This window comes from Mustela putorius, unplaced genomic scaffold (genome assembly GCF_011764305.1).
Source record: "Mustela putorius furo isolate JIRA1106 unplaced genomic scaffold, ASM1176430v1.1 tig00000585_pilon_pilon_pilon, whole genome shotgun sequence".
NCBI lineage: Eukaryota > Metazoa > Chordata > Mammalia > Carnivora > Mustelidae > Mustela > Mustela putorius.
Window position 1 is genome coordinate 8,838,464 of NW_025421424.1, and position 24,249 is coordinate 8,862,712.

A 24,249-nucleotide genomic window follows, 5' to 3' on the forward strand; every position below is an offset into this window, starting at 1 on the left:
GGGCACCTTCATGGAGAATGAGGTACAGTGTGTGTTCACAGGTAACTCATAGTCTAGCAGGAGGGGGTTTGAACCGAAGCTACTGCTCCAGCAGTAGATTGGCATACCCTTGCATGTTTATTCATTTGACTGGAAGTGACTGAGGAATTATTTTCACATGCCTCACCTAGGATGTAGTGACCTAAAAAATCATTCTAGACTCAGAGAGGACTTTCCCTTTCAGAAGACTCTGTTTAGTTAGGAGCCCTTTCGGTCACACAAGGAAGATAGAAAGAGGAGCCTCTATTCTCTTCCAAACATGAGGTATGTAGGACTTCATCTTAACACCTAACTGACCAAGTGCATATTTTTATGAACAGTGGTATTCATTATTTTTCCTGAATAGTTTAAATTTTGTTAAAAAATGAAGTGTTCCACAAATCAGAACTTAAGAGATGTCTCACCTCAGATTCACGTATCAGCTGCCATGAGACAAAATCCTCTCGTGGTTTTACATTTTCATCACCCTCTTTCGTGTCCTCTCATCCCTATTAATGACAGACTGATAAGAGGTAAGGGCCATTCTGGTTTGGAAATTGAAACAGTGCAGTATCGTGGTGAAGCAGAATGGGATAGAGTTAGGTCATGTGAGCAAGATAGGAAAGAGCCACTACAGAATTTCCCAGAGCCTACTGTTAATGTCAAAGCTGCATCCTCCAGTCAGTCACTGATTCTGAAAATCGGAACATATGTTAATTTTTTAAAAATAATAAAAGGATATTGGGATAGGCACTGAAATAGGGACCTTTTCCTTCTCTGTGAAGCTGAATTTTGATGATCGATTCTACATCCTGCACAGTTCTACCTTTTTATAGGGGGAACCACCAAGATTTTCTGAGTAACTACAAAATATTTCCGATCTTTATTGGCTGACTTAAGTGTATGTGCTAACTGGTCATTGGGGATATGACCTTGGAATACATATTTCAAAATAGACACATGACATGTCTGTCCTTAGGGAGCTTATACTAATTAGGCATGTCATCAATAAATATGGTAATGTGATGGAAGTATATAGAGTAGAAGAGTGCGCCCAAAGAGTATACTGATTTGACTCAGTGTGGCAGCAGAAGAAAGGAAGTAGGACAATTTGAACAATGACTTGGAGACGGAAGACTACAGATGAGGCTTTGGAATTTACTGCTGATTGTTAGTTCTCTAGCAATCCATCCAAGCTTGCTATATCTGCTGGTATAAATAGAAATTATTATTCTTTGGGTGGGTTAACAGAATATGTATCTCCAAATAGTGACTTAGATGCATGATAGCATCTTCCAACTCAGAAGTCTGATTTGTAACATGCTGGTAAGGAGGCATATTTCATATTTCTGGGTTGTAAGGAGCCCACTCTCATCCATTCACCTATGTTTCCATGTAGACTAGACCATGTCTGCCAATATTAGGTCTCTAGAGAAAGAGTTAAGTCAAAAATCAACTCTCGGCCCTCTGAACCCCTGGCTACTACCTACTCCTATGGGATTTGGACAAAGATAATGAACACAGTTACTTAACCTTTTTTTTTTTTTTTTAACTCTTAGCTTTCAGGTGTCATTGAGACTAATCATATCTCTTGTTTGGCCTCAAGTTCCATATTAAATTGTTTTTTTAAATTGCTTTTGAGCAATAACTTTTCTTTGGTCGCTTAACCAGTCATAAAAGTAGAGGCTTTTGTCTTGATGTCTATATTATACTAGCTGCTCTGGGAGAATAGATGAAAAATAATAAGTCAGTTAGATATTTTAAGAGTATCGAAATCCCTTCCATTCAGAAATGTAAATAAAATAACCAGCATGAGCAATCAGCTTATGTCAGATTCCATGGGTTTATGTTACATAGGGAAATTATAGTGCAACCTGAAACATGCTTCTTAATGAATTCATAGTGGTGTCACAGTTGAATGTAAACCCTTGAGCTTTTCTATTGTGAAAGGTTTCAGAAATCACCTTTTATAAACTGCCAGGGAAGGAGGAAAAAACTAAGATGATACCAACCAAATGCTGTCACTGTGTAAGTGGCTGCTTCCTAGCACCAGACTGTGCCAGTTAAGTAAAGCAAACACTTGGGATACTGTTCACCTTTTGGCTTATTCAGTGTTATGTGTGTGTGTCTGTGTGTGTGTGTGTCTTGTAATATAGTTGAGCCATGAATGACATAGGCGTTATGGGCACTGACCTCCTGTACGGTCAATCTACTTAAGACTTTGTCTTTTTAAAGATTATTTATTTATTTATTTGACAGGCAAAGATCACAAGTAGGAAGAGAGGGAGGTCGGGTGGGGGTGGAGGGAGCAGGCTCATCATGGAGCAGAGAGCCCATGTGGGGCTTGATCCCAAGACCCTGGGATCATGACCTGAGCCGAAGGCAGAGTCTTTAACCCACTGAGCCACCCAGGCATCCCTTCACTTAGGACTTTTGACTCCCCAAAAACTTAATGTTGACCAGAACCCTCCTCAACATAAACAGTTAACACATATACTATGTATTATATGTTATATGTATTATATACTGAGTTCTTATAATTAAGAAAATGTTATTAAGAACGTCATCAGGAAGAGAAACAAATACATCTACAGCCCTGCAATGTGTTCATAAAACAGATCTGTATAGAAGTGGACCCATGCACTTCAAACCTGTGTTGTGCAGGTGTCAACTTATTCTGTTTCTGAAAGAAGCACAAGGAGAGTGCTGTGGAAGGCCTGGTTATCCTTGTGATTTTTGTCCTCAAAAATTAGGAAAGCTCAGTAAGGAAGTAGAACAGGAACCTGGTAAATAGCTCTGTTTTTACCTTCACAGATGCAAGAAGCCAGAGACCTAACCGGAAGTTAGGAGTTGGAAATTTGTCTCTTGTTTTTGGCAGCTGCTCTGTCTAGCAGCTTGTAGTGCACGAGATGTATCTTCATTCACCCTTATCAGTGAACTGGTTTTGTGGTCCCTAAAGCTCTTTCATCACTCTCCTGCCATTCACTGTGGCCTCAGACATGACGAATCTGCTTGCCACAGAAGTCCCGTATGTCAAACAGGACATCACAGCCTGTCAAATTCTAAGGTGGGGAGTGAGGGAAATAACCACATAGTTTTAATTTTAAATTGTTCCTTTTTCACCTTGTAATTTCTCAAGAGTTTGGCTTGATTTATGCCAGGCTCTGGGCCTGTAAGCCTGCATTAGTGCATCACAATTCTGGATAAAATATTTCACATCTCTTACTAGTCTAGAACCTCAAATGCTAGTGAGTTGTAGTTAACACTTAGCATTTGTTATTTACAGTGTAGCTCTCTTTTCGTCCCTGTATATGTAACAAACGGGCTCATCCCTGTGCTTTCCCATTGGTGCCCTGGAATTGATGGACACAGATCAAGATGCTGCCCGGCCCTGCGGGGGCTCCACACCATGTGACAGTTGAGGCACATGCAGCTAGCTCACATTAGTTCAGCCCTTATCTCAGCGTTCTCATTTCTCGGTCGTCCCCAGTGTATATAATATGTACCGGTTGAAATTCCTTATATATTGCTTGCACATTCTTGCTTCTACGTTTCAGCACATACCAGTTCCTTCACTGTAGAATGCCTTCTCTGACTCCCCTCCACTAGTCCATCCCTTATCTTTTAAAACTCCCAACTCAGAAGTCACCCCTGTAGAAAGGCTGATTCATCACCTCTGCACCCCCCCCCCGCCCGCCCCCATTGCCATGTTGGGAGACATCTGCTTCTCAGTCCATTCCTTCAACTGTTTCTCCTTTGTGATTATTGCCTGTGTACCTTGTCACCCAACAACCATAATGACCAGAGGAGTGATGATTTTCCTGCATCTCTTGTCTTTTGGAGGCCTGCCGATGGCCTTCTCAATTTCCCCAGTGTTCTAGTCAGCCTTCCACACCTTTTCCCTTTACATCATAGCTGACTGCCTGGAGGAATAGGGCACGTGTTCAGGGCTTGGCCTCCGCCTCAGCCTGTGTGTGGCAGCCGGCTGAATAGGCCCCGACAAATGGGAAGGATTTAACCCTTTGGCTTGGCAATCTCTGCATTCTACTCAGATGCCTTCAAGGAGTAGATGGGGGATCTGAAATAGGTCTGGAGATGGGAGCAGGGAAATTTTTAATGAAGGCTTTTTCCTTCCTTTTCACACAAGACCCATGAAGCTGCTGTTGTCAGCAGCTCACCCGACACTCTCCTGCTCTGCCTCTTTTCCAGGAGTCGGGGTTAGTTTCAGAAAAAGCCTCTTGCTAGAAGCCATGACCTCGTACTTTTATCCCCTCCATCTGGTGTGCGGCCTCATGGGGCTGTGCTGCTATGCAGGAGGTGAGCAGTGGAATTCTTTAGATGATGACTTCTGAGCGCACATGCGGAGGCAGTGGGGGTGGGGAGCAGGGAGAGCAGTGAGAGCCAAGATGGATGGACCAAAAAGTAAGGTTTGCTCTGGGACAGATCCTGACTAAAGGTAGACTGTTTTCATGAGGTGTCCTTCCCCTAGCTCAAGTGGGGGCCCAGGTCTGTGATGGATGAACATTGTGTTCCTGCAGTTTTCCCTTTAGCCCTCACAGTTGGGGTGCAGGAGTGGGATAGGTAGGGTATGTGCAGGCTTATGCTGTTTCTGAAGGAATGCATTCCAGGGTTGAACAGGGAAGGGCTCCTCTTGCACACATCCTCTCTTGGAGCTGCTTTGTCTCACTGTCTTGGACCTAAACAGAAGTCCAGATTTTGAATGAGGGTGGGACGTGGGGTTGAGAGCAGTAAAAGTTTTTGATCAAATAAAAATCTGTTGTCTGTCTCATCTTGTAGGGAATTCTCTGCAAGGTATATTCTCCTTGCCTTGGTGTAAATTACTTGTCTCAGCTAGAGATCCCAAGGCCTTTTACCAGGCCTTCAGTAGGCATCTGACCTGGGATAGGGCGGGTTTTTAGCACTCTCATTCCCTGTTCATACTTCCCTAGCCCAGGAGTTGACAACATTTAAAAAAAAAGAGTGAAATCTCAAAGGAAATTCTAATACATACTTTAGAGACCCAAAGCCTTAACAGTTTCCTCTCATGGCTTCTCAGGACTACTTATACTCTGCATGCTTAGCATCACTTTAAAAGAAATGGATAAAATGAAAACAAATGTTAATCTGAAAAAGAGAAAAAGAAATAGAAAGTGCTAGGAGCCAGAGTTGATTAAATGCAGACTACTTAGTGTAATGATCATTTTGTGGTGGTGGAAATGACGGGATTCGTTGATGTGGTGAAAGAAGGGCTAGGCTGTTCTTCTGGTAAATTCTGCTCACCTGTACTCTCCTAGTATATTTTGTATCAGTTTCTGTTCTGAAGGGGCTGGGATTTTGGCCCTTCCAGCCTGAGGTATTCTTAGTCCTTGAGGAGAGCACACAGTTTGAAGTGAGAAGCCCCAGATTTATTTGAGTTCTGTCTGTGCCACTCAGTATCAAATGACCTCAGACAAATCACTGAGCCTTTCTCATGCAGTGAGAATGTCTCCTGCCTCACAGGATCAGTGTGAAAATTATGTATATGTTGAACCATTTTGTACCTGAAAATGCTTCCAATGAGCATCACATCCTAAAGAATAATCCAGGTATCCCTACCCTGAAAGTTGTCAGTAGGACAGCTGAGGATTGCCTGGTCTTCCCTTTTTCTTCACTCAGTTTAGCCTTTCTGTTTGGTCAGGCCTGCTTGCAAGGGGCTGGTGGTGGCGAAGTCAAGTCACCAGATTTCAGCTCTTTTTGGTCAGAGAAAGAGAACTGTGTCTAGCTGCTCCATCTAAAGCCTCATATGCAGAATGGAAGTGAGCAAACAGTAGTTCAGAGTTAGGGGGTCAGGGGGACAATGATTCCCTTGCTTTTTCAACTCCAGGATGACTAAAATGTCTTAAATGAGGAAGGGCCACAAAGATGCTCAGGGATAATTTAAGCCATGAATGGGAAGTGGAAGAATGTACTTAAAAAGTCTCCCTCTCTTCTATCCCTTTGACCTTTGGGGTCAGGGACAGGCATATTATTGACACTCCACTGACTATTGCCTGAAATCCGCCAGTCACCTGAAGAGACTAACAGCTTCTAGGAAAGCTCAGTTCAATGCAGCACTGCTTGCTCCCCTCCAGGACTTCTCTCTTGTGGACATTATCTCTGAAACCCAAAGCTATCCTGTTTTCTAACTGAATAAAAGTTAAAAATAACAGGTCTTGGAGTGCCTGGGTGGCTCAGTTGTTAAGTGTCTGCCTTCAGCTCAGGTCACGATCCCAGGGTCCTGGAATCGAGCCCCGCTTTGGGCTCCCTGCTCAGCAGGAAGCCTGCTTCTCTCTCTTCCACTTGTCCTGCTTGTGTTCCCTCTCTCTCTCTGTCTCTCTTTGTCGAATGAATAAAATCTTAAAAACAAAACAGAACAGGTCTTGGGCAGCAGGCTTGGCAGTTCTACCTTGTGCTGTCCTAAGAGGCTGCCCCATTATCCTTGGCACACAGGGCATGAATTGCTCTATCTCCAGTGTGAACCAGTCACGAGAAGTCCCCCAGTCTTAACCATTCTGCTTGGGTGGCTGGCAGTAGTCTCCCATTGACCTCTCCTCTCCCTGCTCTTTCTGAATCCTCTCCCTGCTACCCCTCAGGGGAATACCGGTCCCCAAACCACACAGCTGCTTGCATATTAATAATGGAACACTTCAACGTTCCTTTGGTGATGGCTGAATCCCTGATGTTGGTATGACTTTTGAAGGACTTGATTGAAATCTAGTTGCTAGTTCTGTTTTGGGGGAGAGGGAGGTGGACTAGAACTCTGCTGTGACATGGGAGAAGTGTGTGTCCACAGACACGCATCTCACATGTGTGCATTTCCTCACTGTTGTGTGCAGGCTCACAGGAGGAGCAAAAAGTGGAAAGGAAGCATCTCTTTCTTGTTTTCCAACATTACTTCAAAGGTGCCCAACCCCCGTAGTAGCAGGCAGTTCCCAAGTGGAGGGTGGGGGCAGAGGCCTCCACCAAGGCCATCAATAACCAGGTGTGAGCTACAGGTCTCCGTGTAATGTGAAGCTCTCCCGTATTTCATTTCTGCACCCAGGGGGCAGCTCTGCAGGATTGCTTACGGAGAGCTCTGTGTCTGGCACCTCTCTCCACAAGGCCCAGGCGCCCAGGGTCCCACGGACCTGCCCAGGAATGCATCACATTATTCTCTGGTGCTGTAATTTGGCTGCAGGAGCTAGGCTGACGGCCTCCCAGGGATGAGAAACATTCTCTCCCTGGCGTCCTCCCTTGGGCTTCTACCCTGTGACCACTGAGGGCGTTTAAAAACCTCAGAAAGGCTAAGGGGAAAAAAAAAAACAACACCTGATTATCTCTCTTATATTAAGCTGTGTAGAAACCAATGTCCTGAGTGAGTCCGAGAATTTGGCAGAAGACTTAGTGGCTGGTGTTCTTGCTAAGGGAGGTGAGAAAAAGGAGAAGAAATTACTCTCTGCAATAGGGAAGAAGAGAAACGAGGCCGTAAATGGTCATGAGTCAGACCTACAAGACTTTTTGCAAACAGACATTCAGGGCCAGGCAGTGTTTAATTTTTAAAAAATAATCCAAAGTCCCTGGTTTCATTTTTCCAGCATCATTCTAAGAAAGCATGTGGGTTAGCACTATTATTTGAGGCTAGGAATCACAGAGGTTGGCTCTTGGTGCAGGATTAGGTTCAGGCTGGCATTCTGACTTGCACACAAGGGAAACTGTCCACAGGCCGTGCAGCCAAGGTCCGCAGCCACGTGCCTTCTCTAAGAGAGTCTAAGACCTTTAAAGGATAGAGGTCATGTGTTTGAAGTTAACTTTGTATTCAGATGGCACTTTCTGCAATGCATTCTACTAAATATTATAAGTTAGAAGAAATGAGGACCGACACGGAGTATCAGAGAGGAGAGGAGCAAAGGGACCGCTGCCAGAGAGACAGATGTCTACTGACTAAATGGGGGGTGGGAGGGGGGGTTAGAGGCAGTGAGTGGGTGGCAGTAGAACTAAATGGAGCCCTGACCGCACCAAATGCAGTTCTTTTGCTGTTCATTCCAAATAAATTAGTTTGCTTATTGCAGAATAGATGCTAGTTGTCCAAAGCAAATTGGAATGCAGAGGCAAGCTAAGAAATAAGAGGAAAAATTAATGGTTTAGCCATCATTCCTTCTTGGAATAGCTTCTCTAGTGGGGCTCACGTGGACCTCTTTTCCCTCACTATCCACCCCACTGTTCATACGTGTCACTCTCTTGCCAGCTTGCTCTTCTCTTAACCATTTATAGGAAACTGTAAAACTTGGATCTTTATGAATTTCAATTTGGAGTCCAGGGGGGAAGCACAGAGCACCATGAGATGCCTGAAGAGGCTCCGTTCCTTCCACGGTAAGAACAGAAAAGGAATAGGTAACAGAGCACAGGCAGAGTGAACTTGGGTTGAAGTCCCAGGAAGAACTAGGACATTTATGCAGTCACGCGGGCATTCTTATGAGAGCACGAGTAGACTGGGACCTGAGGCTGTACCCAAAGACAGTACCCTTGTGTAAATTCCTGCAGCTCTATTCTTGATCCAGACCGTCTACGACCCCCTTACCTTCCCACTACCCCAAGGCTTTCCTCCTCCTAATCCCAGCTCAAGATGTCAGAAGCTCTTCTCTTCCCCTCCCGTTCCCCCTCCCTAATCCCACCATTGGCTCATCAGTTATCCAGTTGACTCCAGTCAGCAAGGAAGACATTCCCCTGGCCTGACTCACTCAGTCCCATTTCTCCACAGGAATCCCCTCACCGCAGACCACAAGGGCCCTGACTAGCTCATGTTTTGTGTTAATGGATGTGAAACCGGAGCAAACCCCTCACCAAAAGAAAAACCACCCTAAACTCTCCCACACAGGTCTCAGCAGGTTACACAAATATTAGTCCTATCATCCAAATAAATCTGCCCCGATGGCCCAGAGCTCTGGCTCCCCCATCCTTCTGCTGCCTGTGCAGAGTGAAGCTGCTCACAGACATGTGAGGACCCCAAGGGATGTTAGAGAGGAACTTGGAAAGGCGGGGTAGGGGGGCGCCTATATTCAGAATTCCTTGTGTAGGCCCCTTAATCTTTAGCCTGCTGCCAATACTTTACAGTTCTAAATGGAGGGTTCCAAGAGACGCCATGATGGGCTAGACCAGTTAGGGACTTTGGTGAGAGTGTCCGATGGCTGAAATTGGGGGTATACTTTAAACTCAATATCTGAGATAGGTTTGTAACCTCACTCTACAGATGAGATGATAAAGCCTTGGAGAATTTGAATATCTTGTTCAAAATATCAAAAACAGTAAATGGCACAGCTGTGATTTCAACCCAGGTCTGTCATAACTGCAAATTTCTATGCAATTCTGGTCTTTTAGAGTGTCACCAGGCAAGAGGTAGCCATTGTCCAAGTCACATAAAAATAGGACATCACGGTTTTTGGGACTCCGTGTCCTAGCTTCTAACTTACTACCATTTCTGGAGACTCCACTACTGCAAGCTTAGTTAAGCAGCGAGTAGTAGCATAGAAGGAACTCCCCTATTTGAGCCAAAGATGGAGTGAAAAATAATAATCACGAGGACTTGGAGAGTCACTAAAAAAATTTTGTTGAGTAAATTGAGAAAGGCTGCTTTCTAAGCTGTTTACCATTTGGCCCTAAGCCCTAGCTCTCCTGCCCTCTGTAGCCACTGGCTTCCATTCCCAGCTTCAAAGACCAGGATCTTCTCCTAAAAATTGCCCAAGCCAGAGATTCCTGCCTACTGTACACTCATGTCCCATGTGGGGCCCTTGAGATCAGGCCTACTGCCCTCTCCCACCCTCGATGAGTCCCATACTTTTACTGAGTGTTTCCCAAATCTGGCTGGCCTCCAGAATAATGCATAGAAACTTAAAAATATATATATCAAATCCCAAGGCCTAGGCAGGCTTACTAAATTACTCTTTCTCAGGAGTGTTCCGGGTGTTCTAGTGATCTGTTAGGCATAAGAACCTCCACATGCCACTTGGTTTGAACAGGCAGCAAGTGAGCAACAGGCGAGTGAGCAACGTGCTGTCTGATATAGGTTGAAAAGAGGCGGGAGATTGGAAGAGAATGTATGTTTGTATAATTATATAATTCTTTCCCCTACAAAGTACAGCAGTTTATAAACCTTATGAGCATGTGAATGGAACCTTGTCCACTATGGCTAACTCTTAACTAGCTATCCCAGGCTCTTGATAATGGAAGACGGTTGTAGCCTAAGAGTTTCTTTTGGGGTACCAGGCAGTCTGCTCAAACTGACCCAGGGAACAGATGTGGTTTCATCTCTGTCCCATCTCCCCTCAGTCAGGTAGGAACACAAAGAAGCTCTCTCCAGGTACCCTTCCTCTTGCACACACCAGAAGTGTCAGGGAGCCGGTGCAAAGGAAAGAAAAGATGAGCCTTGACTGTGGGCTTTAGTGCAACTTCTATCATTCTGAAGACCCTACCTCTACCCCTCTCCCATCTCACCTCCAGGGGGGCAGTCAGGGAACCATTCAATTTCTTACATCCCCTGTCAACTCCTTCCCAGGGCTAAGGAACCAGTCAGGACACCAGAGTCCTTCTGGATTACTCTCCAAGTCCTTAAATAGAAACAGTAGCAGCCCAAAGTTGAGGATAGAGGAAGGTGTGCATGCAAAATCTTGTGCTTCTGAGTCAGGAGGTTTGAAGTAGAGGGACGAGTGAGGTATTTATATGTTCAGGTCTGGTCCAGCCACTCTGCCTTCTTGGGGGCTTTGCACGTGTGGATGTCCACAGTGTTTCTGCACTCCTTACACCGCACTGCACAGCACCAGTGGAACTTGCACTCACACTGGGTGACGCGGGTGACTCGAGTTGTGTCATACCCTCGGCCACAGCACATGATTTCGCAACCATCTGTCCCTTTAGATGTCTTGCTGCAGACACGGCCCGCGGTGCCTAGGGAACCTGGGTTGGGGAAGAGAGAGTGAGAACCAAGTTATCTCTTCCTTCAGCTGCCCTGGATTCCCTTACCCACATCCTCAAGAGGAAACCATAAAGAATCCCTTTTCCTGAAAATATGCCCAATTAGCCAAAATGACCATCTCCTTGCTTCCCTCTGCACCAGCCTGGCTTCTTCCCACCATCAAGGCTCCCCAAAGACCATTGACTTCACCTGCAACATCCCCCAGCCAATACACAGCTCTGCATCTCTTTCAAGACCTGGCCTTAAAATGCTCCCAACTGTTAAAGCTGTGTAAGGGCTCTCTGTGTTTGAAGTTGTCCATACTAAAAGTTAAAAAAACAAAACAACTAAGCCTATAATTTATCTTTTCTAAGAAGTCTTGCCACAGCTCGAATCCAGCTACCCTTTGTTAGTATTTTGGTCCTTAGTTGATAGTTTATGAAGTTGTACCATACAGGGAAGTAGTACAGTATGGCCACTAAAAGCACAGGCCTTATTATCAGCTTGTCCAAGTTTAAATTCCAGCTCCGCCACATCCTAGCTGTGTGATTTCGCAAGGTAGTTCATCTCTCTGGACTAAAGCCTTCTCCTATGAAAATAGGCATAATAATAGCATCTAACTCAGTGGACTGTTAAATTATGTCTATAATCTCCATTCAGCTGAGGATGCAGACTGATTCACGTGACTGCCCAGAAGCATATCCCTATGGAATTCCTACAGAATATCCCTTACCCCTTATAGTAGGAACCCTTGAAGGGTAGGGATGATGTTATCCCTCTGCGCAGAGAATGCTTAGGACTTCATTTTGACCAATTTTAGCAAAAGAGATCCTGCCAACAGATCATAAAAATCATAGAATTTGGGGTGGGATGGACCCTAGAAAGTATCTAGCCTAGTGTTTCCTCAGAAATGGACAGGTACTGACCTCGGGGCTGAGATTGACTGGATTGATTAATTGATTGACTGATTGACAGATTGATTCTGTCATAGCCGGCTGCACATTCTACTGTGATACACAAAGAAAATGCTGGAACTTAGAACTTCTATATTTGTTTTTATCTCATAAACTTAAAATCTCTACTTTGTATGTTTTATAATGTACATAATTAATACAGTAGGATATATCTATCTGTTATAAGTAAATATCCACATCGTGGAAGTGCATGCTCCAAGACATTTTTAATGATAGGAGTATACAACCCAAAATGTTAGGAGGTCACTCCTCTGATGTGTGAGCTAACTAGTTGTACTCTCTGTTATTCTCCGGACTCTAAGGGCTGGGTCTTAAGTCCTTCTCTTGTGCACCCAGAGCCGCCTCTTCATTCTGGAGCTGAGCTGTCCATTGTAATAGCCACTAGCCACATGTGGTCATCTAGATTTAAATTAACTAAAATTAAATAAAATTTAAAACTTAGTTTCCCAGTCACACTAGCTATATTTCAGATAGTCAGTAATCCCATGTGGCTAAGTGGCTACCATGCTGGAAAGCACAGATGTAGAACATTTCTATCATCACAGAAAGTTCAACTGGACAGGACTGCTTTGAAGGGAATTTCTGGTACGCTACTCCCTTTTGGGCTGACTTCGAACCCTTTGAATTCCAGGCACCACTTTGGGTTTTATGAGACTTCATTTTATGCCTCCAAGGAAAACCAACATGTAGATGATCCATCCTCCCTTCTAACTCCAAAGATCCTACTCCAAAGGTTCATTTTAGGTATGGCAGCATAGGCTTGGCCTCAGGTGTCATGGAGTTTTGCAAGACATTAGAGAGTTGTCCTTTGAATTCCATCATGTGGGAAGGAAGCATACCTAGTGGCAGGAAGTCAATCACTGGAACAACCGGAAGGGCTCTTTCCACCCTTTTTCTCCTAGCACCATCCAAAGGACACAGATTACTTTCTGTGTTGCTTGGGCGGAGCACCACCCTGTTTCTGTGCCCAGTTTTGCTCTGAGCCACTCGACTCTCCAGGAATGACCGGGATGGGTGAAAACAAACAGAATGGAAAACAGCTGAGGGCTCTGGCTCTATCTCTCCTAAGGCCTGAGTGCCAAGTCCATGGAGAAGAGCCTGGGAGCCCATGACAGACCAGGGGAAGAACAGTTCTTCAGCACATAAGGTTATTCCTTGTCTAACCTGTCTCAGCCTAAAATCTGAGCCAAGATGGTAACTTCTACTTTTTGGGGTTAATAGCATATCAACTTCCACCATCCCCAAGAATTCCACCACAAATACCTGGAACAGATTGAAAACAATTTGCTGCTTTCTGTTAGTGGTTAGCCCTCTTGGGATTTCCTCTTTCCTTGCATCCCCAACTCCATTTTGAATCTTCAATGGCAGCACACTGGATACAGGCTTTTTTAGAAAAGATTTTATCTATTTATTTGAGAGTGAGTGAGCAAGAGAGAGCATGAGCGGGGCGGAAAGAGCAGAGGGAGAGGGAGAAGCAGGCTCTCCTCTGAGCAGGGAACCGGGTGCAGCACTCAACCCCAGGACCCTGGGATCATGACCTGAGCCAATGGCAGACGCTTAACCTGACTGAGCCACCCAGGCACCTCATGGATACAGTCTTCGAAGGCCATTCATGGTCTGATTTGAACCCTTCTATCTACCTCTAGTCCCCCCATCCCAAACCTTCACTTAGTCAGATTAATCTGAGTTCTTAGTTCCTAGAACAACATGTACTTTTCCCCCTACCACTCTGCTTCTCTGTCTGCTCTTCTCACTAGGCTGTCCAGGTAATCCTTACACTTCAAGAAAGAGCTTAAGTTCCACATTTTCAAAGAAGCTTTTCTGGATTTCTCCAGTCATCTGTCTTTTGCAGTTGCATGTGTCTCCCTGTTACATCTCTTCTCTTTAGCTGGATTGTAAGAGCAAGTGACTTAGGGTTCTATCATATGTTTCTTCTGTTTAGCCCACCCATTGCTTGCTATGGAGAAATGAGTGACTCACTTAAACGTTCCCTGCACAGTACTTACTGTACCCCAGAGGCTGGGGATATAAAGGAGTGGCAGATGACCTCTCCCCTGCTTGGGAAGTCCTGGGACTGGTGGACTCAGGCATTCACCACCAGCCTCATTGTAAGGTGTTCATGTAGGGAGGAGACCAACTCCTCCCACAATACCGCTCCCCTAAATCCTGAGGCTGACCACCCTGTGACTAAACAGGGCTGCTTGCACCCCTGCTTGCTTGCAGGAGCTGGGGCTCCATGTCCCTACCCACTTTCCTTACTCACCGGCAGCCTTGTCCAGGACACAGTAGTCTGGGGAGTTGTCGAAGTAGACAAGGTCAGTCCGGGTGGCACGGCGATAGCCTTGGCGGGCTGCTGTGAAGTTGGCGCCATCCTGGGTTGCTGTCACCTGCACAGCGCCGTCATAGCGCCGCCGCAGGTAGTCACCTGTGCGGCGGAAGTCTGAGAGTGCACGCCAGCAGGTTCGCAGAGTACAGGAGCCGCTCACGCCGTGGCACTTACACTCGAGCTTCAGAAACCGCCGCACAGCCTGGGGGTTGGGGAAGCAGGTAAGGGAGATGCAGCCTCAGGGCACTTTTTAGCCCTCCCCAGGGATAAAAGCAGGAGAGCTCTGACATCTGCTAGACGTGGCCTAGGCTGGACAGAAGGGGCATTGGCTGTTCTCTCCCCCATCAGATCCCACCCATTCTTCCTGACCAAATTCAAGAACCTCTTCTTCCATGACTCCTTCCTGGAACTTCTTCCCCTCTCTTCTCCACCCTTCCCGTCTTTCCACCTGTGTGAAGACACATTATGCACTTGGTTGAATCTAGGCGTTCCCAGGCTCCCTTGCATTTATTGCTCCAATGCCATGGGATTTGGGGTCTTTGGAAGTGATCCAGAAGCCTTTAGTGCTGCCACCTTCGCATTTAGTCCATGATCACACATCCTGGTCACCCCCAGCAGACACGATTGTATATGCATAGACGTGAGTACTGACCGTGCGACCACAGCGGTTGTTATGTAAGTTCATGAGGGCCCGGGCATCCTTGAGCCTCTTTTCCTTGGCATCCACAAAGGCCTTGGCAAAGCGAACACCATAGTGGATGTTGTCACTGCAGCCACCCCAGTCAAAATCCCCACGTTGGTCATGGTGTCGGCCACGAGTGTAGGGGTCACAGCTGCACACACTCAGTTCACCCTGGCTACAGGCGCGGGTAATAGCATGGACCACCCCTGCTGACGAGATGGCATATACAAATGCTGCCTCCCGGCTGCCTGCAGAGAGAAGGGCAGGAGTAGGTTTCAGCAGAGGCCCACGTCTGCCCCTTGTTCAGCCCACACAACCCGCAACTCTGCAACCTCCTGTCTTCTTGTCTTTCTCAGAGCAACTCCTGTACCCCTTTATTCAAGGCACCCTTCCCTTCCAAGAGCATTCCCGAGAGTATCTGACCTCTTTGCCTCGGCCCTCACTACTCTCCATCCACTTTATGCATCTGACCTCTTGGGCTGACCTCTACTCTTGCCTTCTTCCAAACTCCCTGGGTTCATGCATTGAAAAGTTGCACAGTGAGTCATCCCCTCCCACAGAGTACCAATCCTGGCTCAGCTAAGCCAACCTCAGTCCACATTCCAGACCTTTTCAGGCCTACTCTGCTGGACAGTTCCCCTACAATAGAGACCCCAGCCCAGGGGTCAGCCTCTTTGGGGAGACCTGCTACTTTCCTTCCCACCCTGCTCTTAGGGATTGATGACTCATCACCCCTGTCCCCTGGACACAGCCAGATTCCCATCTCATTCCCTTCCTCCTAGTTCATTGTCTAGCTCGACTTAGCTTTTTTGCTGAGCTAGGGCCAAGCCGCCAACTCTCCAAATATTTACATATCACCTTTCTGTTTATCCCTTGCCGCCATTACTGGAGTGTTGGGAGCATTGGGGTTAGGGTAGTGATGGTGGCAGTAAGAACAGAGTAGCCATTCCTAACCTTCAGCCTTACAGTGCTGGGAACACCCAGGCTGGGCTGGGGTTGGTGGGGAGGGAAGGGAAAGGGAAGAAAAGAGCAGGAGTTACCAGGGAACGCTGTACCTTTGTGCCATCATTCCAGAATACTGGAATTTAGAGGGGTCCCTGCCGACATCTCTCAGGTACTAAGGGTCTTTTCCCAAGGGGATCCTGGACTCTGCCCTCAGCTGTCTCTCTGATTATGAGGTAGTGTGTAGGAGAAGGGAGGGAGATCGTGCCTGTCCTACCCACTCACCACCCCAGGCACAGAAAGGTAAGCGGTGTGGGGGGAGTGCAGAAAGGGTGCAAGAGGCCCTTACTTCTGAGCATGACACGGCCAAAGACAGTGTGGTCCCTATCCAGCGTGGTACAGTTCCAGCGGTGGTGGCGGAACTGGTGCTGGCACTCTCGGATCCATTCTCGGGCACCCTCGCCCACCGAGCGCATGATGTCTGGGTAACGCTGGCACAGCTGCCGCTGCCGGCTCACCAGACCAGGAATATTGTCACAGATCACTCGGGCCCCCAGGGCCCCGATGTACCTGCAAGGTGGAGATGGCCTTGTCAGAGCATCCTGGTCCTTTTCCTGCCTCAGGAGGGGGGATAAGGAGTGGAGACGTTTGGCCTTCAGAACTTGAAGAGGTTCCTTCCCCTTCTCCAACCACGTCCCCTGAGGCCAGAGGGTGCAGCTTTCCCCATGAGCTCTGGAGAAATGGTTAAGCAGTCACGGACACTCACTGAGTGCTCTTTCACCATCACCCACTCCCCAGCCAAAGACCAAAGTGACACACACTCGCAGAACACAGGCCAGGCATGTGTCACATACATAGGAGCCATGCGCATGTCACACAAACCCATTGCCTGTTTATTTAATAAACATTAAGAGCCTCAGAGAAAAATAAACTAACAAAACGAGAGTCAAAGCAATACTCTTACACCCACATATGAGAGGCAAGTCCTTCATGGCTGGTCCACGAAGACAGGGTTCGGGGGAGGAAGGATGGAGACAGGGCGGGGCCAGTGGGAAGAGACATCCTGGGCAATGGTGAGGAATGCCTCCAGCTCTAGTCAGATCCATGTTTTAGTTTTAGCTAAAACTCCTCATCCCCAATCCTGAGGTCTGGGGAAGAAGACCCCACCACAGATCTCCTCCCTATACCCTTTATTTCCAGGTCCCACAGCTTTTCTTAAGTAATGAATCTTCGAACATCATCCTCCCCAACCTATAAGGCATGATGTCCTGGATGAACCTGCAGGGGCAGAGGGCTGTTAGGAGTGGGAAGCCAAAGCAAAGATAAAACAATGGGGGTGACCCTCCCCATATTCCAGTCCCCAGTGCAGCTAATTCAAGCAATTTTAAGAAGGTCAATTGAGGTGGGTTACTAGAAGTGAGGTGGGTTGTTAGTCATTCTCAAATTTCTCAAGGCATTATTTTCTCTTCACTCAAACACTCTTAGCCCTAGACTCCACCACAAGCCTCGGGAAGAATGTTTCAGAGAAGACAGAACTGCATCGTGACCTTTTTTCCCCAAGGCCACCAAATGAGACCTGACCCATTCATCCACTTCTCACTCCTCGCTGTCTCTCCCAACACCTAGCACCTTCCTTGGCTTGCTGCGGATTCTCTTCTCTCCTATCCTAATACATCAAAAGGATACCTTTATCCCCTTCTCTGAACAGGTGGGGGTCAAGGAAGGCAGTTGCTGCTACAGGCTGAAAAGATTTGTTTTGGTCTGTGAATGAGCCTGTGGTTTGGGAAAGATCCCAAAAATGGGCCTAGAAGTGGGTGAGGAGAACAGAAGACAGCCAGTGGGGAGAGGGGAAAAGCTGGACTGCCCTGGGCTCTATGCCCACCCCCCACCCACATTCACGCACCCGGCCCTCACCCACAAACTAGGTCACCACTGGTGACACCAACTCAAACAAACACAAGGAGGGCTGATGCTTGCCTCTTCTGGAGCTCAGCAGGGCTGATGGGGCCCATCTGTCCCGTGGGAGGGGGGAGAGGGCTGGCCCACCCCTGACAAATCCCATGGAATCAGCGTCCCCAGCAGCACTGTCCATCAGGGCAATAGCTTCCAGGAACAAACAAAATAAACACCCCCGGCTGGGCCAGGCCGGAAAAGGCCGCCTGACGCACAGCCTGGAGTTACACCCACTGCCGCGGTGCTTTGTTTGGAGAATCAAGACCGTTGGAATTGGAGCTCGTCCCTGTCTCACCACCGTTCTGCTTCCCCAGTTCAGCCCAAGTACTGCTCTAAGCAATGGGTGTTTGTTTTTTTTTACTGGGGCTTGGAAAGAGGGGGGCTGGATGGGAATGGGAGACCAGTAATCCAGCCCTCATGAGACAGTCTGGAGTGGGGACAGGCCAAACTCTGGCAAAAAGTCCTTCCTGTGGTCTGACTTAAATCCATTCTGCTGCAGCCCACGTCGGTCCTTCTTGTTACATCCTCACTGAGCGTGGGAACATCTGTTGAGTATCTCAGACGGGAAGATAATTACGTTTCTCTATTACCACCCCTACCCTACTAATGTCGCTGCAGTAAGTACCCCACTAAGATTCTACAGAGCAGGGCTCTCGCCTGCTGGCCTGGGGTCAGGCCCTTGGAGTTGGGGTGGGGGCCTCCAATGAAACTGAGCCTGAGCCCCCTATCAATTCAGCACATGCCTACAAAATGCCTACCACGTGCCAAGCACAGAGCCCAGCTGTTAGGGCACAGAGACCGTTAAGGCATACCCCAGCTCATTGGCTGGTAAGAGGGGTGAAATGCCTCTGACCCCCAGCTCCGTTTTCCCTTTCAGCAGTTTTCACTTCCTTCTCAGCTTCCTGCCCCAGAATGTTCTCTTTACCTGCTTTTGACCAGTTCACACCCCTCCTTTTGACAGAGTGACTCATACCTTCTTCTCATTCCCTTGTTCCTCAAAGTGTGGCCCCGATGCAGAGCAGCAGTATCAGCATCATCTGGGGATCTGTTAGAAATGCAGAGCCTTGGGCCCCACCCCAGGCCTACTGAATCAGAATCGGCATCTTTACCAACATCCCCAGGTGATGCAGACACCCTGCTCCACGAAAGGGATTTTCATCTGTTTTGTTCACTTGGGTATCCCCAGGACCTAGAACAGTGTCTGGCACATAGTACATACTTAATAACTGTTTGCTGAATCAACACCTAACCCCTCTGATTTGCCGCCAACTCTCTTTTCTCCCCAGCCAGCCATAAACTTCATTTCAATTAACAGCCTCACTCCTGTTGACATTGCCAGCCTATTTGCAGATGTTTTATATTTGTGTCTTTTTAATGAGGCCAGGGATCCTCTTTTCATTTCCCCTCGTACGGTCCCCAGTGTACACAATTCAGCCCAGCCCACACAGGGCTTTGAATGCAGGGATAAAACTATTACCCTCCCTCAGTCTCTCCATACCACAACATTTATATGGTGCTTTGCAGTTCATGAAATGTTTTCCTTAACAAACCCCCTCAAGACAGAGAGAGAGCTCTATTTTACAGAGGAAGAAACTGAGGTTCAGTGAGTGTAAGTGATAACACCCAGCTCTGTCCATCAGAGCTGGCCAGAGGAGAACCAGGCTGAACCAAAGATATGGGACTCCAAAGTCCAAGCTCGTTTTCATCCCAAGAGCAAGAAAGGCATACAGTGCTTAACCACGAATAGAGTGGTAGCTCCAAAACTGGTGTGCACTGGGGCAAGCCTTAGCACTCCCCTCCTAGCCCTCCCTGTCTTCATGCGTGAAATGGGGATAATAATGGTATCTACCTCCCTGGGTTACTCGGGGATTGAAAAAGATGATTGCTTGTAAGGTACTTAGCTATAGTGTCCGGAGCTTAGTAACGGCTCATGAAACGGCTGCTGTTGTTGGTAACAATAATGCTAATATTATACCACTCTGTTCCTCTCCCTTTGTGAATCCATGAACCCTGCCCTGCTCTTGGGATTCCCTACATCCAGCTCCCTGCAGAATGCAAACTGGAACAGGGATGCACATGCGAGGAACCCCTTATTTCTTGTTCTGTTTATCACAGAATAAGAAGGGACCATCTGTCTTCTCCTCCAGCGAGAGGTGGGGAGAGGGAAGGCGTGACCGGGGAGTATGGGAAAGGCTGTGGGGAAGATCAGACTGTTAGCTGGCGATAGTGATGACCTGCTCCGGATTGGAACATGGACACACACAGAGTCAACAGGCAACTCTTCCAGGGTTTGGACAGAATATCAATCTTGCTGGGTTTTTTTCCTAAAGGAAAGAGAGATAATCACCTTGGGGGCCTGACCTGCCTTTAGAAAGCAGCTTTCCACTTTATCTCAGAAGTGATGACCACTAAGGCAGGCATCTGGGGCTGACAGCTATGACAGGTGTGACGCAAGGAGACTGAAATGACCTCTGCACTCACTCCCCATCCTGGCTCCGTGGCTGCCTTCCTCCCTTTCACTGGGACTGCTGAATTCCTCTGTATCACTGGCTTGCCCCCCACCCAGCTCTTCTACCCAGAGTTTTTCCAAAATATTTAATGTGAACCACGTGGGGTGAGAGTAGTAGGAGGGAGATATAAAGGGAGAGGGAGTAGCCAAGTAGCATTTGGGGATGAGGAAGCGCCCTATTTGGGTCTTTAGGAAGCTCTACCAGGATGCTGAAATCAGCAGAGTGATACTTCCTCACCTAAACACCAAGTGGTCCCCAAACTACCTGCCAAACTGGTAAGAAGCAATCAAGAGTCCATAAGAGCAAACTGCCATGTGGGATGGATAAAGATAGGCAGTGGTCACTTCATCCTCTCGCCATCACCATCGGACCACTGAACACACAACCCCCCAGCCAAACTGAGCCTCTGACGTAAAGGGTGGCTTTGATCTCACTCTGAACTTTGAAAGGTTTTTCTCCTCTTCGTCCCCTCTTCTCTTTCCCTTCCTAAAAGAATGTTTCAAGCCAGATGTAAGATACGGGCCTCCCTTCTTCCCCATCCAGAACCCCCTCCCTTGCCTTCCCCAACACTGCAGAGATTAAAAAGATCCAAAAGAGAGATTTTTCTGAAACAGGAAAATGGAGGTGGGGTGGGGATGGAGAGCAACACATCTTGAAATGATAGGAATCTGCAGCCCAAGCTTGCTGGCCCCTCAGCCAGCCACCCCTCACCCTTCTAGCCAAGATTCCAAGTCTACAGGAGAAAAGCCACAGGGTGCAAGGAGGAGGGAGAGACCCCTCTTTGGGGGGGGGGAGGGGCAGAGTAAGGAAAGGAAGGGGGCATGGGTAGGGAGGGGCAAGATGCCAGTCTGAGGCCAGTTCGATTGGGGGGGTGGTCAGTGAAGGGGAAAGATGAGAAGACTGTTTTTTCTCAGTCCAACTCCCCCTCTCCCCCTCCCCACAGAAGGTAGGGGAGCGGGAAGAGCAGCTCTTTATCCTGAGAGAAAAAGATGAATGCCATGGGGTGGTGGGGGGGGGAGGATTGGGCAAAGAACAGACATCCAGTGGCTATTTAACGCCTTTTGCCTCATTTGCCCTCTTGTGAAGTGTCTGGAGTCTCAGGCCTGCAAGAAATCTCGTAATACTTTGGGACTCCAGAAGCCTCTAGATCTTGGAGGGGAGAGAGATGGAAGAGATGGGGTGGTCATCTGGGGAAGAAAAAGGAAGAAGAGAGAGTTATCAAGTTTCGAAGTAACATCCTCAAAGCTGAGGCTGAAGACAAACGCCAAAATTATGCAAACCCAAGTGTTTTGTTTGTCTTAATTGTGGGAGTTAATGGAGTATTTTTGCCTTGATTCCATTTCTAAACCTTGCGCTGGGTGCTGAAGCCTCACCAAAATCTTACTGCGTTACCGTTACTGGGTGGGGTAGACTAGCGAGAGGCTCGTCTGCCCTTGCCAGCTGCCCTTTTCTCCACTTCTCAGGGGGGCGACCTGGGCGATCAGAGGGTCCTTTGGATGGCAACTGGTTCCTTAAATCCACCCTGAGGGAAACTTGGAAAGTAGCTTTCCCCTCTAAGAAGACTGAGCTGAAATGGAGCGGGCGCAGCCCAGGAGAGTCTGGGAAGCCTCGACCACCGGGCGTCCTTGCTCCAAATTCCCAGCACCCACCTCCCTGAGCGAGCTTCACACCTATTCACCCACCTCCTCACACGCACTCCGCGACTTAAGTGACAGTCCTGCTCGGATGGTCTCTTAATTCCGTCGAAGCGAGAGCGTGGTCTCCAGAGCAGCGGGTGCCAGGAGTTGCATAGTCCCTCTGGGCGCCTCCGGCCTCTGACCCAGCCCCTCACCCACCCCACCCCGAGAGCCACGCTCACCACCAGGATGTGTCTACGCGGGCCGGGAGCGTCAGCAGCAACAGCAGAAGCATGCAGGCAAGACCGAGGCGGGCAGAGGCCCGAGAGCCGTCGGGGGCCGCGGGTCCTGGCCCGAGCGCGGGGACAGGGGCACGGGTGCGCCGAAGGGGGAGCTGCGCGGCTTCCTCCGCACTACCCGGCTTCACCATAGCTCCCCGATGACTCCCGCCGCGCGGCCCGGAGGGGCGTGGACGGGGCACCGGCTCGGGGTACTCAGGCTGCTCCTACCTCATCCCCCTGGGGGGCCATAGGGCTCGCCGCTGGCCCGGGACCCAGAGGCACCTGGAGACCAGGAGCCGGGGCGCAGCGACCCGGAGAGGGGCGCAAGGAACGGGGTCCGGAAGCCGACCGGGGCGCGCCAAGCTCAAGGTCTGGGACGCGCAGCCCCGGCGCAGGGCTTGGTGTCAGGGGGTCGGCTGCGCCGAGCCGGGCTGCGGGCAGAGTGCGCGGACAGCCCCTCGGCCGCGGGCTCTCATTGGACGGCGCGGGGCGGGGCCGAAGCCGGGGACACGCGCGGCCCTTTGGGCGGCTCCGCCCGCGCCAGCCCCGGGCTCCACAGCGCCCTAGGTGTGGCGGCCGCCTCCGCCCCTCCGTGCTGCACCGCGCCGCGCCCCCACCTGCTCTGGAGGGACGTGACGGGGCGCGGGGGCGCCCTTCGGAGCCCGCGGAGCCCAGTCCTGGCCGACGCCGCGCCACCGGGTCCTAGCGCCCTTCATTCGGCAACCCCAAGTTTCCGTGGGTGATGGCCGGGAGCGTAGAATAAGGGGGGGCTGCAGACACTTTCCCGGGTCCTCTAACCTCCGGTGACATTGGAGCTGAGCCACGGAGGATGCACTAATTTCCTCGGGCCTCTCTCGGTTCTTGCGCTTCTGTGAAATGGGTAGAACCTCTGCCACGGGGAGTTGTGAGAGGATCTTAACTCCCTTTGAGCGCTGCCAACTGGGGCGCCTTAGGCGGCCGGCTTCAGGTAGGGGCTTCTCTCATCTAGGGCTTGCTGATCCTCGTTCCTCCGACCCACTGCCCACGGCAACCCCTTCCCCTAAACAATGTTTAGACATGGCTCTCACCCGCCTGCCCGGCCCCGATGCTTCCCTCTGTCCTGTGGACGAATCGAAGACGGAAGCAGAGGGGGCACACCTGCGGATACGGCAGGGACTCCCCGCACTTTACCATCCGGCCTCTGCAGGGATCAGTCTCTCCCGGATCCCCCGGCGCCTCGATCCCCTTTCCCCAACCGCCCGCACCCCCTCGGGCGGGGCTGCAAGTATGGAAGAATCAGAAACAGCTGGGCGGCTTTCCCCGAACCAGAGGCCAGGGTGGGGGTCCTGCTGAGAGAGTGGAAGCCCCGGAGCCATTTCTCCTCTTCGCCTTACCATCCTTCCTCCTTCCCCACACCCCCTCCGCCACCTATCCCCTGCACACCGCCCCGGGGCGTAGTAAAGCCCCGACTGCTGAAAGTGACACTGCTCTTCTCTCCCCGCACTCATCAGGCAGGCTGGTAAGACATTTGGGGTCCGAGTAGCCCTCACCAAGATGTAAAAAAAAAAGTTTTTAAAACCCTGGGCTTACAACTTGGAGAGTTTCCTGGGGAATGGCCCTGACCACTTCTCCAGCCTCAGTTTCTCCTGCCTAGCCCCTCATTCCCAGGTGTCTTTCGTGCCTCTCCCCGCGATTTATCTAAACTCTAAAGCCTTGGTGTAAACAATGCTCTGGAAACTGCCCACCCTCCTCCACACCAAACTCACTGCCAGTTCTTGGTTGGGGGTGGGGGGGGTGTCCAAAGGGGGATGTTAGAGACGCCAGAGTGTGAGTGGACAGGGCGCAGCTGGCTTCAGAGATGCTGCAGACATCCAGAGGCAGATGTGGGAGAGAAGGGCTCAGAAGGACCTTTATCCCCTCTCCCACCTCTCACTCCTTTAACCTCACCTTCTGTGGCAGGAGGCAGTGTATTCATTAACTAAGCAAATACTTATTTACTGCTTACCACGTTCCAGACTGTGCTAGG

The 24,249-nt window shown here is 49.1% G+C and overlaps 2 protein-coding genes across 4 annotated transcripts in view; one reads left to right on the forward strand and one right to left on the reverse strand.

Moving 5' to 3' along the window:
* The window catches only part of ST7L (suppression of tumorigenicity 7 like), a 119,742-nt gene that overhangs the window by 68,680 nt on the left and 26,813 nt on the right, over positions 1-24,249 (forward strand). The gene's annotated exons all lie outside the window — the stretch shown is intronic.
* Positions 7,547-22,987, reverse strand: WNT2B (Wnt family member 2B). Of its 2 annotated transcripts, none has more exons than XM_004769790.3 (5): positions 22,206-22,987; positions 16,234-16,454; positions 14,913-15,190; positions 14,198-14,462; positions 7,547-10,962 (listed from the first exon to the last, which is right to left on the reverse strand). In XM_004769790.3, exons 1-5 carry the CDS (start codon positions 22,391-22,393, stop codon positions 10,733-10,735), a joined length of 1,182 nt encoding a protein of 393 aa, XP_004769847.1. In that variant the 5' UTR covers positions 22,394-22,987; the 3' UTR covers positions 7,547-10,732. The 2 variants fall into 2 exon arrangements, with proteins under 2 accessions (XP_004769847.1, XP_044937835.1); XM_045081900.1 differs by having other exon boundaries at positions 22,473-22,977.